Source organism: Corapipo altera, unplaced genomic scaffold (assembly GCF_003945725.1).
Source record: "Corapipo altera isolate COAL_440 unplaced genomic scaffold, ASM394572v1 255, whole genome shotgun sequence".
Taxonomy (NCBI): domain Eukaryota; kingdom Metazoa; phylum Chordata; class Aves; order Passeriformes; family Pipridae; genus Corapipo; species Corapipo altera.
This window is the reverse complement of record NW_020884929.1, coordinates 333033-350461: the sequence shown is the minus strand read 5'-3', so window position 1 is coordinate 350461 and position 17429 is coordinate 333033. Positions and strand designations below refer to the sequence as shown.

General features: G+C 41.0%; 1 protein-coding gene across 22 annotated transcripts in view; it reads right to left on the bottom strand.

Moving 5' to 3' along the window:
- The window catches only part of ANK2 (ankyrin 2), a 176670-nt gene that overhangs the window by 90954 nt on the left and 68287 nt on the right, over positions 1-17429 (bottom strand). For all 22 annotated transcript variants that reach the window (XM_027658927.1, XM_027658928.1, XM_027658949.1 and 19 more), the window contains exons 3-5: positions 13594-13692; positions 13039-13137; positions 1428-1526 (exon numbers count right to left, since the gene is read on the bottom strand). In XM_027658927.1, the coding sequence (XP_027514728.1) occupies positions 1428-1526; positions 13039-13137; positions 13594-13692 (297 nt within the window). The remainder of the gene's footprint in view (positions 1-1427; positions 1527-13038; positions 13138-13593; positions 13693-17429) is intronic.

The window sequence follows — 17429 nt, the reverse complement described above, 5'->3', positions numbered from 1 at the left end:
CCTTTACCTTCCAAGCTACAAAGCGAGAACTGACCTTTCTCACGGCAGCAGATAGACCTGGAATCAGGTTCAGAGTGGGGATATTTTATTTCTTTCCTCCCCTCTGCCTTTTTTTATGAAGTCAGACTATATAGTGACTTCTTCACATGAATTATAACCACTTCGACCTCACAATGCCTGTAAACTGACTGAATTTCCAAGTGCACCCAATTATCCCAGCCAACAAAGCCACTAGGAGAAAGGCTGCCAGCAGGTGACTGTGGGCTCCTGGAGAGTCCCAGTTTCCCCTGGTTCCCTCACAAGGAGTGTGTTTCTGCCACGTTGCCTGGCAATCCCATGGGATTTCGTCCTTCAAAAAGCTGGCATGTAACGTGATCACCTCAGAGAGGATTATTTCAGGAGCTGTCACCAAATGGTACAGTGTCCACTGAGAGAGGGGACAGTGAAACAGCTGGTAATGCTGACAGTTCTCTTCCAAGGGAAGGAGAGGGAGCATAAATGCACCAGCATTTCAAACTCATCCACCCATAGGGGCAATCCAGAACGTTTCTGGACAGACTGGGGAAAAGAAAGAAACATGAGGAAAACCTGTGAGTGGAAAGGAACTTCCCCATTGCTACTTCACATGGCACAAACAGGAAGGTGACACACTTTGCAGCACAGAGCCTGTTCACTCACCCCCTTGGCTTGGAATAAAAGAACACTTGGCAAAAAGACAGGAAGAGGAGGGAACAGAATGAGCACAGTCCCCATGTTTTCCCCACTGCCCTTAAATCCCTCTTTAATTACTGTGCTTCAGTTCCTCCCGAAATGGAGTCTCATCTCTCCAACTTTAGTGGTTGCTCTGCTTGCACTGAGGTCACTGCAGGTTTACAAACCAGAACCCCAATTAATATCCTCTTTTCTGCCGTGACACCCACATGGTCCAGCAGTAGAAATAAAGTCTCCGTGGAGAAAACAGCAAGTGGCCTGCTGAGCTCATGGATGTGATCCTTGTCAGCCATTTGATTTCCAGCTTACACCGCTCACAGACAATAATGAATACTCACAGGTTACACAAAGTCCCAGATAAGCTTCAGAACAAGAGGAACTTGGGGGAACAGCAGCAGGAGGTTGGAATAAGTGACCTCCCAAATGGTTCTGTGAACCCAGAACATCCTCCACTCATCACTTCTGAACTTATCTAAAATCCCAAGACCCAGTGCTGGGTTTATGGTTGGACTTCATGGTCTTAGAGGTCTTTTCAAACCTAAACAATTCTATGATTCTAAAAGGAAGCTTTTTAACAACTACCTGTCGATATCAATTGGTTTTATACCATTTTACACAACACAGACACCCTTTTAGACACAGCCCACACAGTCCTGACTTTAATCAATCTGAATATAAAGTCAAAGAAAAATATGACACAAAAAAGCTCCCCTCACCTCAGTAGCTGTGCTTTGGTTGGCTCCATTCTCCAGGAGATACTTAACCACCTCAATGTGGTTCTCTTGAGCTGCCATGTACAAAGGAGTAAAGCCATTCTAGGAAGAACACAGGAGAAAATATTCCGTTAAGGAAAGGGGAATACACCAACAATAACAAACCACGAAGAAATACACGGCTCAAAACGCATTTGTGGGGTTTTTTTCAACTGAAATGCTCTAAGTGTGTAACAGAACAACTTTGTATTTGTTACTTTAGATGGTAATGTTTAATGCCATTGAAACCCACGGAACTCTACGTGCTTTCTCACTCATTTTCTCCTGACATGTATTTTACGGAAGCGATGGTCGCAGTAATTATTAATACAGCTATTCCTTGCTGATAGTGCTCAGGGACTGCAAAGCTGCCTAGAAGGTTTTATGAAAACTGACAGGAAAGCAAGAGTTTCCTCCACTTATTACATTTACTTGAGCAAAGACGTCATCCCCTGGAGACCGTGAAGTCCATACCTCCTGACAAGCTCGGCAGAGACGGCAAAGCCTTAACATACTACATCAAATTCTGCAATACATAAAACATGGCAAATCACCCACCACAAAGGAACTCAGCCTTGCAAAGGAACCACTGCGTTTCTGACCATACAACAGGTTCATCTCTCATTTAATTAAAAACATACATTAAAATGTTATAAAGTTATTAAAAGAATTTGCTTCGGATAGAACAGTAATTGAAAAAATTCTTTTTAAGTTAATCAACCTACTTCGATTCAGGCAAATTCATTAGAAATGCAAGTCCTTTCTTCCCATTAAAATATTTTAATGCAAACAATCTCAATTCATTACCTATAAAATCCTGATGAAACAAAAGCGTGGAAGTGAGTTGCCCACCTGATTAATAACTTTTTTCTAAGAGATTTTAGGATTGCTCAAAAGAGCTTATAAAAATCTTCAATATTCTGTAGATAACTGAGTAACATAAGAGGACATAATCACCTATACTTCTGAAAACATTCTTCTGCCTCAGAGTGGCACTTTTAGATAGAATGTAAACCCTAAACCAGACTTCGAACATGTAATTTATTTGTAATTTATTTTATTATCTGGTGTGGTGTCACACTGAATGATAGGCCTGTGCATTCGCACATGGGGTCAGAATTAATGCAGTGATAACCAACAACCTCATTTCAGAGAAGCCAATACTACTCCTTCCAGAAAACCTGCTGTGCAAACATTCCAGTAATTTCCTAATGAAATAAAATCTCATTTTTCAGTCACTAGATAACACAGAGATTGTAGAACTGATGTCTTTACAACCCCCCTCTGTGTCTACAAATGTAGAAGATTGTTCAGGCAATAAACATCATTTATATTGTGGATGTCACGTATGATATATGTCATATATATGTTCTAGCAAGTCTTTTAATACTGCTTTGCATAATATTCTGACGTTTCCATCGACAATCTTGGGGCACAGAATTAAAAAATGGCACCCAGAGAACAGTTAACAGCAGTTCAATGCCAAGGCTGGGGGATGTATTCTGAGTGGCTTTGCACAGGAGTCAGTTATTAACCAATATTCTCAGAAATGACTCCAAGGAGGGAACAGAACCCTCTTCTTATAGTCACAGACAACATGTTCTACAAGTCCACCACAGGACCATCATTTGAAAGGTTCCTGTAACCCTGCAGAAAAAAACCTAGAAAATTAATTTAGTAAGGACAAATACAAGTTTCTCCACTATTGCAGGAAAAATGAACTATGCACATGGGGAATGATGAGTTAGAGAAGAATTCTGCAAGAAAGGACCTGAAGGTCACAGTGGTCTTCCAGAGGGTCACTGGTCAAGGAGCTCCTGCTGCAGATAATCCCTGCCCTGGCACAGAAACGTATCTCCCCAAGGAAGGTATTTTTCTTTGAGAAAAGACTAATAATCGGTGGTGTTCTGTCTGTAAAGGGCAAACGAGGAAAACAAGATAACAGTCTTTAAAGAGAAGGGTAAAGGTCTGTTCCGCACAATCATGATGACGAAAATGAAAAAGCACGTTTACAAGGCTGCTGGAGGGAAAATTCAGGCTGGACATCAAGAAAAACCTCTCAACAGGAAGGTCAGTCCCTCCTCCCAAATCCCTGCTCGAACCAGGCAGCAAACTGGATGCACACAGAGGCAGGCTCTTCCATGGTCACCCTGGGGCAGGAGCAGGTGAGTCAGGGAGTGCTGGTCTGGCTGCTCCTCCCACAGTTCCTTAACAGAGAGGGAGGAAGAAGAAATCCCCTCGCCACAGAAAACACGGGAACGCCCTTCCCGGTGGAACTGGGAAGGTGCAGGGGCTTGCCAGGCACAGGCACGAGCTGGCAGTGGGAACTGGGAACAGATTGGGTTCTTTTCCACTGCACTTGTGCAGAAGACACAGAGGAACCTGCAGGTAACCCAGGTGGCTCACTGGGTCCTTTTTCCTTCCCACTCCGGAAAGAAACAACAGGGAAACCTATTAGGCAGAACTAGGAGTAATTTTCCACCCGCCTCATCAGCTTTTTAATATTAAAGTCTCATTTTCTACACGTAATACATGCCATTTGTAAAGTCCTTCTAGCACTGCATATTACAAGGATCACGGCAACTAATATAAATTGGGCAAATATGATGATTTTCAAGCCAGAGTAAATCAATTTGCTTAAAAGCTTTGAGGAACCTAATTTTTTTTTTTTAATCAAGTCCCTGGTTCTGGAACTATAAATCCCGGATTAGGAGACCATAAACAATGGATATATATGACTTCATGATGGTTTAGCACCAAGAAGTACTAAATGTTTTTCCACACAGAGATCCAGAGGAGTGCTCATTATATCATACCTGTGCTACAATCACACCTGAAACTGCAGCAATCAGGGGCGAGGAAATTCTTGCACATAAGATCATAGTATCTCTTTTTTTTTCTCTCTTCAGGTTTTAATTACAGTCTAAAGCTACTGTATATATTTCCTTGAAATCTGGCTTATTTTGGGAATTACAACAACATGGGAAGATCTGCACGCAAAGCTACCGATATGCTGGAAAAAAGATCCCACTGAATTTTTCCCCTGGCAAGGTCAAGCCTGATTGTTAATGCTGGCAGGGAGAAGTCTGCTTTCTCAGGCTGCTTTCAGTGAAGCTCTGGTTTCAGAGCTTCTAATTGCAGCATCCCTGACCTCAACACTCCTGGTCCTCGGCCAGAGAACTCCTATTTTGGCATTCCCAACATGCCAGCCCTCCTGGGCAGAGCTGTGCCCAGTGGGATTGCCTGTTAGCCCTGCTGGAGCATTTCCTTCTCACCTGGCCACTAGACCCCAGGAGTTCTGTGCCTCCTCCCAGCCTGCCTGGTTTCTGGGATGTGTCTGTCTGTCTGTCTCCTACACAGCAAGTGTCTGCCTCTCCCAGACAGCCCTGTGGCTGAATGGGAATGCCCACAAAAAAGCAGATCATTCCCAAAGTTTCCTTTCCTCTGGTCAGCCTAAAATCCCTTTTTCCCAGTTCCTCATCACTTAGTTTCCAAAAGCTATATTGCCAACACTTGACTTCTCTGTTCTGCTTCCAGAGATTCTTCAAAGCTCGGGATCCCAGATCTCTCCAAACTGAACGAAACATGTTTTCCCTTGGTTATTGTTTCACTCTCCCAAAGTGTTTTCCACCAAATCCATGACATGCAGGTTAGTGATTCTGCATGGAAGTACAGCAAGGGAGACTGACCTCTCCCTTCAGCATGTGGAGTGGCACAGAGAGGGTTTATTGGGCCAGGGGTGGGGAATCATTACTTCAATAAATTTCCTTTCAGATTACAGTCCTGTACTGCACAAATACACTCCAGAATTCAAGTAAAAACACTGACTGTGACCTGGAAAAGGAGAAGTTAATTGTAATGGGTAATCACATTACATTTGTGTGCTTAAATTTTGTGCTTCTTCTGAAAAACTGAAATTAATTGTGTAATGATATGTAACATTCACTTCCCAACAATGGGTTCATCAGAGTATTTGTAGTGAGGACAGAGTACTCCGATTTCATTATCCTCCCAAATGTGAACTGCAAGATGTTTACTGCTATAACATAAAGTCAGAATGAGAAATTATCACTAAACAGAGTATATTTCATACCCCCTTCTTTCCACTACATTCACTGATTTAGTGGCTAATTGGAGAAAATGAGTAGCTCTCAATGATTCTTCAAGCTATTAATGCAAATTGGCAAGTCTATCTATGACTCAGAGCTTGTATCATTAAATTTTGCCCGAGCCCTAATGAAGAACACAGGCTGAAGGAGCAGAGGGATTATTAGAACATTGAGAAAATCATGCAGTTTTGTAGCTTGGTGGAGCTTTATTCCATGGCAGGCTTTCAAGGAACTTCGGTTCCTCTTTGTATACAGTGCTGAATTATCAGACTTCAGCATCCATATACCTATAGTATCTACATACCTTATGTCTATATATATATATATATTTATACTGATAAGGAAAAAAAGAGAAAATAGAGAAACAGCACCTCTATCATTTTGCCTCTTTGAAGAGGATTCATGAGAGTTAGCAACATCCCTTCTGATTAAATTTAAGTTGTTAATATAAACCTGGAAGAACAAACCTATTTTATATGAAAGGCCTCCAGGAACTGCTTAAAACTGTATTAGAAGAGCACTGAGGTTCCCAGGAAAGACAAGAAAAACTGGCACCTCATCCAATGGTTTACATAAAAGTGCTCATTTCTACTTACTCAAAAAGAAGGGGTAGTGACAAAAAGAATGAGACAAGGGCAAGACAAGCTTAGGTAACTCCTCAAAACCAGCTCACAGACGTATTATAAAACCTGTGTGACTTATGGTTATGTAGTAAAACACTGCTTTATGCAGTAAGATCATGATCATTTTGGGGGCCTTCAAGTTCAATAACTGTTTCAGGAATTTTTTTTTCTGCTCTTCCAGAACAGTAAGTTCCTGATCTAAATCTTTATTCAGTGACACACAAGATGACCCCCAGGGGCACCTTCCAAAAAGCCTCTAACAATCCAAGCAATAGATTAATTGTTATCAGTGAAATATGAGCGTGACAAATAAATGTCTCTGAGCTAAATTCAGAGCAACCATCTTGACAGAATCACCAATATCACAATTCTGGGAATTCTGATGTGCATGATGCTCAGAGCATTATTTTCAGCCGGGCTATAAATAAACTCTACGTAAGAGGATTGTATCTGAGCAGGAGAGATTCTCTGCATAAAAGGGTGAATTAAGGATAGATCGAGGTACCAAGTTTAATTTTTAAAGGTCTCTTTTTTGTTGTTGTTAGCTTACATCAAAATCCAGAAGTTTTACATGGCAGCAACTTTTCCAATTATTCACATTCCTATTTCCTTTCTACTAGAATATATTTTCCATAAAAAAACAGATAATCCATACTCTTTTTCATTGAAAAAAAATCTCATAAATAACTGGACTATTACATCTGTACTTACATTCAATCAAATATGCAACTGTCAAATTTGTGAACACAAGCTAAAGGGAAATTCAGATAATTTAAATTTAAGGTGCCTAAGGAGTCTCATTTTGCTACTCAGTCAAGGCTACTCCAGAGAAAAAGATTAGGAATATCTGAATTAAGAGCTCACCTTGCTGAACTGACAGCTGAAGCAGCATAAAATTGAGGATGCAAAGGTGGAGAGAAGGAAACTATCCTTTATTACATCTATGACTAAAGAGTATTTGTGAGCACAGAATTGCTCAAAGTGAAGTGGCACAGGAGAGCTACTGGATTCTGAATCTGCTGTAAAATCCCCCAACAAGTGGCAGCTAATCATTTAGGTGACAATTATTGCATCCATCAAACGTGGCAGATGCTGAGGCCCACAGGGTCCCATAGATTAAAGACGAGAAAAGCATTTAGGAAAAAAGCCAGAATTACTGAATTTAGGGAGGCTGGTGATTCTACTTTATTGGTGCAAGTAGTTAAACAAAAAAAAAAAAAAAAAAAAAAAAAAAAAGAAAAGGGTATTTTCTTGTTTGAGATGGCAGATCATAAAACTAATTCGTAATAAATAATTCATTTTTTCTTTTAAATGTAGTAATACAGAAGCCTACACTGAAAATAGTACCACCCCTTCAGCTGTCCCACTAATTCCCTAGTAATATATAAATAGTGTTTGCCACTCTATACTTACACCACAGCAGTAATTATGAAGCCTATGGATATATTATGTTGTCTGGGGTGTGACAAACTTGCTAAGGTCACTCAGGAGAGATCACCCAGGACTCCCAACTGCAGCACAATGTATATGACCCCGCTACAAGATCTATTCTCTCGGGAAGTGGGATTCTAAGTCACTTCCCAGCTCAGATGCTGAATTTAAAGAGCACAAATATTGTATTTCAGCAGCTCCAAATATCACCATTTTCTCCACAAGAACAGCAAGGCAACAACAGAGCCTCAAACATGGCCAGGCAAAAATCAAGATGTTCCAGGCCTTGGAAATGGCATTTTTATAAAGAGGGAACCTGTAGTAGAAACTGAGCTGATGGAGAATAATGGGAAGCGAACAGATTCACAAGGAAACACCACCTTGACACCAGGCACAGGTACTCAGCCCAAAGGTTGAGTCAGGGCAGCCTCCTAAAGTTTATACATTTTAAGAATAAACATCATTGGCTGGAAAAAAACCACTTTTTGTTTAAATTAAAATCTTTCAATTCATCCCCTTACAGTACTTTTAAAGTAAATTCACAAAAAAAATTAAGACATATACTATAAATATTTGCAGCTGGTTTTCAATCTTTGTTGGTTGAGATATTTGGTGGGGTTTTTTTGTTCATTGGTCTTAATGTTATTACTTTTGTTTACATCTCTCAAAATCCATATAATCCTCCAGAAGGCATTTCTTGCCTTTTTTTTCCCCTCCAGTGACCAGATAATGGGCCTGATTCTTTATTACATTAGCAATGATGAACTGCAGCTGAGTGACTCCTCCTGATCCACAGCAGCTAAAAATCTGCCTCTCTAAATACGCTGAGAGAAAAGCAGCAAGACCAGTTGGTGGAATTAAAGCCTTTTGTCATAATGGAGCAGCAAATACTCTGCAAAACATGCTCCATTCCAAAGGTAAGATTATCCTCACAAACCACAGGGAGAGCAATCCCTGGTAAAGCAAATCCTGGGGCATCCTGAGAGAGACAAGCTGATCACTCCTCTGAGAGTCACCTAAATCCTCTCCTGGGTTTGTGGTGACATGGAATGTGGACATTCCACGGGGGCTCACGGTTCCTTTTGGGGAATGCACACGGGGGGCTGGGGATGTGCTGCTCCAAGGGTTGCTTCAATCTCGTGGATAGCCTGGATAAGAATGTTCCAGCAGTCACAACAGCATCTCCCAGGTGTTGACATGGGAAGTGGTGACAGTAACGGGGGCAAATTTAAACGAAAATACTCCTTGGCTAATGTGTTCCCAATGCGCTTAGAGCAGGATGTCGAGGAAAGGAAACCGGAGGGCTTTTAAATAACAAAATCAGCTTGGGGGAGGACTGATTTATCTAATCCTTGCTCTCTGTATCTGGGTCACTTTAAATAATCTGATGATTAAAAGGGAGCTCCTCCTTTCGTGAGGGCCCCTAAACGAAGCAGGGGCCAAAGCAGAATCCGCACGGCTAATGGGGAACACGTTCCATTGTCACCTCAGCTGCAGGAATTTTAAAATTTAAGGGAATCACTTCTTACTCAGGTGACTCCAGGACATCACAGCTCCCTTACAGTCACCAAAAAGGAGCTGATTGTATTGCCTCACTTTGTTTTTTTCTTTTCAGCTCACTGTACCTCAATCCCTTGGTGATTTGTCAAATCACCTCATCCTAAGAGATGCAACTCTCTCCACATGAGGCTTTTCTTGACCTCGTTTGGAATGGAGGAAGGTCAGGATGGATCCATTCCTTAAGGAATACATGGTCAGAACAGCTCAGAGACAGTCTACAGGTTGGCTCAGTTACTAAGCTTATTGCATTTAGGGTATCAACACATTTGGCAGGTTGATACTCCTGTCATGGGACATCTCTGATGCCTGCACATGAGTCAGATGCTACAATCTGAATTTAAGAGAAAGCAACAGAGACAAATAGGAATTTCTCAAAGGGAAGAGTCGGACTAAGTCAGGTGACGTTTCTTCCACCTGGGAAAAAATATGAAGAACTCACATAAGAATTCCGAACATGTCACAAGAGTAGACACTCAATGGGAGGAAGAGCACAAAAATAATTGCCTTTCCAATGCATGAGCAATAACTAAGAATAGGTTTGGGGTAAAGAAGTGATTCAGCTGTGAAAGGAGGATAGCACTGGGCTCAGTGAAAGTGTGTGACAGGCATCTGGGTGGATGTGAGAGAAGTCAGTGGCCAATCCCACTTCTGTGGGTCTGCCTGATGAAACATTTCAATGCTCCCTTAAGACTTCATCTGAATTCCCCACTGAAATTCAGAAGTACCTTTGGGATCACCCACCCAAGTGAATGCAGAGTGCAAAAGATGACATTGTTCCATGGATCTTGTTCTGCCCTGCAGGGAAATGTAAAGCTCAAAGGAACAGCCTGGAACATCCCAGTGGATCTATTACCAACTTTGCATTCTGGTTTGCACCATCCAGTGCCCAGAAAAGATTTCATATTATCAATGAGTGCAGCCTGGTCATACCCACACAGGATCAAAATCACGGTCAAATCAAGAAGAGAAACTGCAGAAATTGCTTTTTTCACTTGATCATGCCCATTTAGATCTGCCCACTGAACTATGAGCAGACTCAGTCAAGTGAAGGGTTTGTAGACACTCATTATATAAATATATCTGCTCCAGCAATACTTGTAGCAAAAAGCAATTCTAACTGAGCCAAATAATTGCACACTTCTCCAGTTCTAGGAGGAGATATGCCAAAAAAGACCAGTGACTTCTACATCTCTGGGTGTGCCCTCATTTCAGCCTTTGCCTGAAAGGGGCTGGAGGAAGACGTGAGCTCTCAAATGACACAGATGCAGGTGAAAGTGGAGTCACTCAATTAGCAATCACTGTGCAATTAGGTTTTGTATCAAAATAGAAATTACTTCTCTAAAAATAGCAGTGATGACATGTTAGCCTAAAAGGAACAGGCTTCATAAAAGAGGAAGATGAGCAAAATAACAACTCCAAAGGCCAATATGAAGCTGAAGGGCAAAGCAAAGTAATCTAATAGAAACCCCAAATCCATAAAATCAGAGCCCTGAATGCTCAACAGCCTCAGATAGCACAGATGGGGGTTGTAATCCCAGTGGTTACAGTGGTTTTAATAGCATTTTCTGAGGTAATTCTGTTATTTCGTTGTTGCAAGGAACTGTAAAACGAGGGTGGTTTTTCAGATGTCACAGCTCATAAGTTCTGATAAAAGCCAGTGTTTTTATGCCATTTAATGGAGAAAATGAAAGTAAACCAAATAAACTGGAGTTGTGACTACTCTTTTATCTACCAGTTCATCATCAGAGAAGAAACTTTGTCACTGTGGCAAATTGTCATCACTGGAAAGGAGAACGACCTTGACAGATACCGAGTTCTTTAAAGAGGAAGTGATGGAGCAACCTGAGTAACCTCCCTGGCATTAAATCACTACCAGCAAACAGCATTTCACAGGGTCTACAAAAAATAAAGTGTGAAATAACAGAGATACCAAGGAGAGGGTGTCATACACCCCCAATAGCAACAACTGCTCCTGAAAGGTTTAAGGGTGACAATGCAGCATCTGTTTTTAAAAATGGAATTGAGAGGAAAAGGTAAGAAAGACAAGCTGATAATTTCAGTCATGATTTGCCACTTCTGTATCCAATTTTATATTTTTGTTCATTTCTCTCTTTGTCAATGAAGCTCCTTCCTGAAACAATATTTTTCTTTCCATCTTTTCATCAATTACATGTTTGCTGACTAAAAAACTTAGTATTTGAGCATATTCTGCTCAATTATTCTTTCTCCCTTTTTCTATATAACTTCATATTTCCATTTTTTGACCAGCTGTAGTTACGTATGTTTGAATCTTTTTTACTCTTATCTCATAAATCACATGTCTAGTCTTTATTAATTTAATAATTCATGGAGTATAAAAAAATTCCTTTATAATTAAAGTACACCTTCCACTGGAATTCCTCCTTGGCCTTCTGAACACCTCCCTGCTGCCTGAGGACATCTAATCCAGCTATTATCCACCTTATCCATCTCTTCTGGAAAAGTATAGTGGTCCAGAAAGACCCAACCCAGAGGCCCCAAAGCTGGATGACACCACAATGAGGACTCACCCTCCCAGTCAAGTCAACAGGATTTGTTTAATTAAGACAGTGTGTCACAAATCCAGGACATATGTATCCCAGCAGTTGGAATTCATCCTGTCTGGAGGCAACCCAGGAGCAGTAATGGGGAGAAAAATGTCCTCCATCACATTAATTCAATTAAATCAAGTAGCAAATGCCTGTTAGCACCTCCTTGTGCACTACAAAGCATCCACTGCTAACAACAAATGTGTTTCAAACCAGAAGACCATATAAAATAATACCTGTGAAAACATTTTCCAATTCCAATTGGACTTTCTTTTTTTTTAATTTAGAAAACCTCATTTCATTTTCCAGAGTAAGAAAAAGGCTTCATGAAGACTTTTTGAGGGATAATGCTTCGTGAAAGTAACATTTTTCACAATTATTTCTCTTCAAATACTCAAAACCCTAACATTAAAGACATCACTTTATCTTCTAATACATGTGAAAAGGCTGAAGAAAGTATGAAGAAACTCATCCAATTTGCTCATTATGACAGGAGTTTGCTAAGTTTTTGAGCAATGGAATTGCACCATTTCTTATCTTTAATGGGAGCAGAGCATGAGGAATAATTGACCACCAGCTGTCCTGAGAGAGCTCTTTGGGAGTTATTTTGGGGCAAAAAGCATAATAAAGACAATATTTTTTAAATCTTCAGGTCAGGCACCTTAAAGATCTTTTCAATTTCTCTCTCTTGATTTGAAATGTGATGAAGGCACAGACAAACCTATTTACTTTGTAAAGCTATTTGTTCATCTCCTGCTATTTACACTTTCTACAGTCGGTTTCCCTGCCAGGACAAGGTGACTTTCCCCAGTTCAAATGCACATTACAAACCTCTCTGATTGAAATTCTTCCTGATCAAGTAAGGAAGGAGTTCAGAAGCCTGGAGTTAAGTTATCTGCAAATTTTAGCCAAAAAATAACCATATAAAGCAATTAGATCAAGTATAGATCAAGTATGGAAAAATTCTCTTCTTTGTTACTGTTCATCAAATTCCATTAAATATAATATTTGTGTGCTTGGAAAAATTTCTGAAACAAGTTATTAAAGCACACCAGGAAATCCTAAAACATTTCAATCACCAATAACACAAGTTCCTGTTCACACAATGAGCATATAATTACTTCAATTTGTTATTTACTTTTATTCTGCTTACCAGTGAACACCTCAATTCCCTTGATTTGTCAGGTCTGGACACTTGGAATCAGTGCCTAAAACCTCACATCTACCTTAAAAAGCCTCACCAAGTAACTTTTAGAAGACAGAAGGAAAAAAAACAGCACCATACCTGAGATTGTGCATTAATATTGGCTCCTTCCTTCACCAGAACTTTGACAACTTCAGCTTGTCCTGCTAGGGATGCAATGTGCAGGGCTGTATTCCCTTTCTGTTGGTGGAAGGGGGGGAAAATGAAAGAATATTATTACCCTTCTTCAGGAATCATTTCAAGCAGCAGTTGAAAGCAAAGGCTGAAAGCAAAACAACTCATCCCAGAGGTGTTTTTTCTATTGTGCCCACGAGAGAAAAGGTTCTGGATATGGTAAAGTCACTGACTAATTTTCACAGATTTGAAAAAAATCACTCTCTGTCTAATGGGACCTGTCACTGGAAATAAGGAAAAATCTGGCACTGCTAAAAACTTTTAATGCTTCCCCTGTAATATTGTACAAATGATATTTTCCTCTTCATTTACTACCGATGGGCTTCAGCAAACAAGGCTCCCAGGTCAAAATAGAAATACTAGTTTAAATATTAGCAATGTATTTATATTTTTTGCTTGTATTTCTCCCATGTGTTTGACCTTTTCCTTCTGGAAATAAACTTGCAGACAAGTGTGAGTTACCTTAGTGGCTGAATCCACAGCCGACCCTCTTTCCAGCAATTCCTGTACCAGTCCCACGTGGCCTTCTTTGGCTGCCAGGTGCAGAGCATTGAGTCCATTCTGCAAGCACAAGGCCCAGATCCATTACAAATATCAGATACACATTCCTACCTTGCCCTGGGATAAGAGGAAGATTAGGAGCTGGAGTACTGTTACTTCTCTTAGCTGGCTGCCTACATAAGTCAGATATTTTGGACGTGGCTCTGTGTGACAAACTTCTCCAGTGATGTTTTTCTCATAGCAACAAAGAGATCAAAACCAAGTGTATTCTGTGAGGATCCAGAAGACATTCCTTCCTTTCTGACAGTTTCCCACTTCCCCCCTACCTTGGGCATCTCCATGGAGCTCAATATTTCAAAACTTGAGTGTGTTTCTGCCTTCCTTCTCTTTACTGTAACCTTATCCAGCTCCCCCGAGGAATTATCAACACTGAGAAATCACAGGACTTAGCCAAATTTACACAGGATATGTCTATTCAATCAGGATTATTCCATGCTGATGTAGCTGAACCCTGGACTCTCCTCTGGGTTAACTGGTATCAAATAGAAACCCAAAAGCACAAATAGACCAAAATATTGATTACTTGTGGTTTGCAAATCGATCCTTCATCTGGCACCCCTGCTGGTTTCTAGGCAAGTCTGCATGAAACTTTGAGGTACTGAAACCTCAAAAAGGAAAAGAAAATTAAATAAGAGTAAGGATTGTCCAAAAAGCAACCTAAGAAAGTCAGCATCTAAATCCTTTCCACATTAAACAAGAACAGGATACTTTATCTCAGACAAATTCCAGCCATGGAAACCTTATCTTCTTCTTCCTAGTATCCCCATTCCACCCAAGAGCGAAAAAATAAAATCACAGTCTGTTGTAGCTGAATTGCCAACCTGTTTTTCACAATCCTACAACAATTTTCATGCTATGTCAGGCAGGTGATGGGGACAGATCCTGCCATTCCCTGCAGCACTCTCCTGGTTTCCACACTGGAAGCATCAGGAGCGATGCTCAGGTATTTCAGTCACCAGCAGCAAGTGCAGCACTGCGTAATTTTTGTCACTTTGCTCATCTCTGAGCACTTCAGAGTCATTTCAGCTGTGAACTAAACAAGCAGCTTTCTGGCTTTCATTTTGTCCGTGCACAGAGGCAGTTCAGGCTTCTAATTTCCAGTGGGATTTTAAAGCACTTAGCACTTCACAGGAGGCATTTAATGGGAGTGGGTCCAATGGCTTGGGACACAGTAATCTAAAGGCAGCTCTGCACTAACTCTATTTAATTCCACGTCTACGTGAGCAGCACTGGTAGATTTTGTGGTCAAATTCAGAAGTGGAACTGTGAGAAAAGCAGAGGAACTGAAGGAAGGCTACACTCACAGGCTGCCAAAAGCAGAGGAACACCCTCTTGCAGCCTGGCAGTTAGGAGATGTTAATGAGAAACGCGGTTTCAAATCCCATTATGTGGGAAAAGCAGCAGCAACCAGATCCTCCTTAATCCAGAGGAACACTCTTAACTAGAGAGCTGCAGAGCCCAGGGGTGGCAGCGGTGCCGTGCCCTGGATCAAGGATAAATCCTTGGCCAAAAACACGTGGTGAGGTTGACCATAATCACCAAAATGAGGAACACTGCACATGTCAGGGAATATTCTGCAGGCTGAAGAGGTTTCAGAAACCTCTAATCTTCCCAGGGGTTTTAATCTCAGCTGAGTATTAACTAACCATAATTACTACCTACAGTGGCTGAGAGCTTTGAAACAGTGTTTTGTGGGGAAACACAGTGTTCTTCTCCTTGTTTGAGAGCTAAGACATGTTCACATATCTAATCTCATAGATTCTGTCATCAGCACTTTCCATGGGAATACCAAGGGCAGCTTGGGTTCCTCACAGCTGTACACAGCTGATGTACTGCTGTGACATGTTATTAACCTTTCTGACTCTTTGGGAGCAGACTGGAGGCCACAAACAGTACAGCAACCGCAATATTCATGGCCCATGCCCTCCTCTGAATGCAAAAGGATGAGGAGAAGCCTCCAGTTTAGTTTACCACGTGCCAAAGGATGGAGAGAGCAAGGCTTCTCCCAGTGCTTAATCAGTAGGAATCTCTTAAAATACCTGTATTCCTCCCTCTGAGACACATATCTGCTGATGTTCACATTAAGCACCTGAAAGCTGATATTGCTGCATAGATTATATGAGTTTCTTTGCAACTTTTTAATTCAATGAATACTTGAGGTCCAGTAAAAAGGTCGCAGGAAGAAACTCTAGCTTAAATATAGTTCCCACTAGACACATTCAAACTCCGTAATTCCCTAAATAAAGCAAGCTGGGGTAAGCAGCAGCAAGCTCTGCACTTTAAATGCTGAGGGCCAGCACAACTGAAGCCTTAAAGCAACCTTTGTTCTGTTCCTCCCTAATCAGAACCAACGCTGCAATTATTTCCCGGCCCACGTGGCTGATCCCTGCCACTTCTGATGATGGAATCTCAGATTTAATCAATGCAACTCCTCCGTTCCTGTCAACTGGATTCTTCCAGTTCAGAACAACAAAAGTTTCTGACACGTCCCTTCTCTTTTTTTCCTCTCCCGTGCCCACCAAAAAGTTGGGGAGGGTGAAATTAGTTGTCTGCTAAGCAAAACTGTGCAGCATGAGGACAAAGCACACATATACCCTGACTGCCATTCTCCTGGAGGCTCCTTGGTAATTTTAACTCTCATGAAAGAGCACCATACTAAGCCTTCCAAGCTTGGTTCTTCAAGTGTCTCCCTGCAGAGCCTTACAACTTTTAAATCACCAGCCTCACCACCTTCGTGGAATATAACAATTCCTACTTCCCTGAAGTTCCCTTCCATTTGAAGGTATTCATTAAGTGCTTAATATCTTAAGAAACAAGAATGTATGTTGACAAAATTAACCCTCATCTTTCCTCATGTGAAGAATTTGACCCCTTTTAACTCCCAGAGAGTTACAAGCTGGGATGCAACACTTTGCAGGAAGATTTGCCAAGACCTGAGTTTCTACCTACCTTTTGTGCCTTTGCCACAGATGATTAAAATGACATTTAAGCAATTTACAGATAAAAACACCATGAAAGCCAACAAAAATAAAACAATAAATCCCTCTATTTTTGTAACGTTTCCACATTCTCCAAGTATCAAATGCAATGTGTTTTCACTAAGTTCCTTCCACTGATGCTTTGGTCCCAAACTTATACCCATGTAGAGTCTTTTCCAACCTTAACTATTCCATGATTCTACGATAAAGGTCAATGCCAAAGCATAACTTAAAAACATAATGAAAATTAACTCCCCAGCAGAGGTAGAAACTAAAAATAAACATCATGGTCTCTGTTAAAGCCTAACTCTTTTCTCTGTCTCTTAAATAGATGTCAGCCTAAGGTTGCTGCCGAATAAATCTCTTGGGGAGGTAAAAAGCGCGTGTGGTCAAACTCTCTTCAAGAAAGATTTGGGAAAGGGCTTTCTCAAGTCCAAAGGTTCGTTGAAGTTTTTCCTAAAAATACCACAAAGAAACGAAGTGAACTGTCGAGAAAAGAAAAATCATTTCAGATTATGAAAATTCTCCTTTTGTGGGGCTTTCTAGTCTACGAACTCAAGAAAACGAATTAACCCACTGAGTAACATCAAAGGCGATCCTGCAGACCTCATTTATGACACAGAGCTACTTCAGGCTGTAGCTGGCGCTGCTGGGAGCAGGAGTGCCTCTCCATTTGGAGAAAGGGAAGGAATTAACAGCTGGTGCTTGGTGTTGCTGTAACTGAAGCAATAGAGGCACCAACCGAATTAGAAAGAAGCC